Source organism: Poecilia latipinna, unplaced genomic scaffold (genome assembly GCF_001443285.1).
Source record: "Poecilia latipinna isolate Pla-1442-1.1 unplaced genomic scaffold, P_latipinna-1.0 Scaffold7425, whole genome shotgun sequence".
NCBI lineage: Eukaryota > Metazoa > Chordata > Actinopteri > Cyprinodontiformes > Poeciliidae > Poecilia > Poecilia latipinna.
Genome location: NW_015120041.1, coordinates 1 through 1,892, shown reverse-complemented (window position 1 = coordinate 1,892; position 1,892 = coordinate 1). Strand labels below are relative to the sequence as shown.

At 42.3% G+C, this 1,892-nt stretch overlaps 1 protein-coding gene across 1 annotated transcript; it reads right to left on the bottom strand.

Moving 5' to 3' along the window:
- Positions 1-481: 481 nt before the first annotated feature.
- On the bottom strand, positions 482-967 carry LOC106944221 (putative ferric-chelate reductase 1). Its single transcript, XM_015027431.1, has 2 exons — positions 813-967; positions 482-718 (listed from the first exon to the last, which is right to left on the bottom strand). The coding sequence occupies exons 1-2, from the start codon at positions 915-917 to the stop codon at positions 524-526; spliced, it is 300 nt and encodes a 99-aa protein (XP_014882917.1). The 5' UTR covers positions 918-967; the 3' UTR covers positions 482-523.
- Between the last annotated feature and the right edge of the window lie 925 nt (positions 968-1,892).

The following is a 1,892-nucleotide window of genomic DNA, read 5'->3' as shown; positions in this document are numbered from 1 at the left end:
CATGTTTTTAGTCTACATGATAGCAGCTTGTAAATATATTTATGGCTTTAGTTTGCCGTCTGCTGTAAACAAGTTATTGTTTGGCGGTTAATCAAACAATAGCTTGTTTGATTAACCGCCATTTTTAATCAAACAAGTGGCTATTTTTTCCCTATATTTTTGTTTAATTACATTCTTTTTTATTATTATTAAACTTTGCTAAATAGATGTTGGTACGATACTATGTGGGATTGAAGCTGAGTAATAGCGGTGTAATATTAGCGTATATTAATCATATACTGTCATTTCAGTGATCTGCGCAGTTTGGTCGACACTTTGTGGCTGCATTTAATAAAGTTTGTCATACAACGTATTAATGCGCAAAAGAGTTGCGATGATCTGTATTTGTCTTTAATTCCAATAAAACTTCAGTCACTCAAATAATACTATCCAATATATTTAACATTAACAACCCGCTGTAGTTTTCTGTTTGTAAACATGACGGTAGGAGTTTTGTATGCGCAGCACTGACTGATAGACTTAGCTATCTATCCGTGCTATCGTAGGAAAATCTGACGAGGTAGCACTGATAGTCAGAACACCGGTTCTGGTCTAATGGATCAGAACCAGCAGGAGGTAACACTCCACTTACATATTCCCAGCCGCCAAGGTATGAGAAGGCGAGGATGAAGGCGATGATGGTGGTTGCCACGGTGAAGCTCATCACGGAGACGTGGATCTGTGGGAACATCCATGTTGTCATGGAGATGGCATGGTGCCAGGTCCCTTGAGGGCCTCTGTGGGTCAGAACCCAGCTGCACACGGAAACTCACCACAAACCACAGATCTTTGCCAAACATCTGGACCTGACTGGATCTTCTCAGGTACCGAGCCACCATCATCCCCACCGGACACAAGGTCATCCAGGCGAGCAGCATCAGGCAACCTGGAGTACAGAGGACAGGTTAGCCTCCACCAGCTAACAGCTCCCAATTGGCCATCCGATGGCCAACGGCTCCCGATTGGCCGTCCGATGGCCAACGGCTCCCGATTGGCCGTCCGATGGCCAACGGCTCCCGATTGGCCGTCCGATGGCCAACGGCAGGATTGTAGTCAAGACCACCTAACCCGAGACAAGACCAAGACTTTTAGGGTCCGAGACCTAGTCAAGACCAAGACCAGTGCCCCACGCTACATGACATGAAAAAATGTTAAATATGATCAAAATTACTTCTCAAATTGATCTGAAAGATCCACATTCCCATAAAAACACCTAGATATTAAATACTTAGAGCTGAAATAAATTTAACCAATACCATTTCTGTGCCACAATCCGCAGAGGTCTCTTGCCATCCCTAAATAGATAACACCCTGTGTGTTTGCCAATAATGCTCATGTCAGAAACCACCACTCTCTGCACCATTAAACATAGCAATTAAGTCAACGTCCTGATAGTAAATAACGCTCAACTATGAACACTGACCAAGGAGAAACAAGCAAGAAGTAACCAAGCACAAGGAGCTCACCATGACTGTTCTCACCCTCTCCACAGCTACATGAATCCAAGCAGTCTGACACCATGGCAATCGTTACAGCTGCCACTTTGAACGAAAACAGAGAACAATGTGCATGCTCTGCGTGCTCTTTCGTTCTTGTGATTTATTTATTTGCTAATTAAATAAATATCATTGTGTATAATTAAATAACATAATGATAGCTACTGCAGAGTACCAGAGCATTACAAGAACAAAGAATGGCTCTCAGTGAAGCTCCAGTCCGATCTTCTTAGTAAAGAGCCGTTCAGAAGAATCGGATCGTTCGTGAATTTCACATTACTATTTTGCAGACTTTTGGACATTAGTCCAGTGTTTTTCAAACTTTTTTTTAGCCAAGGTAATTGTTTTAATTGAAAA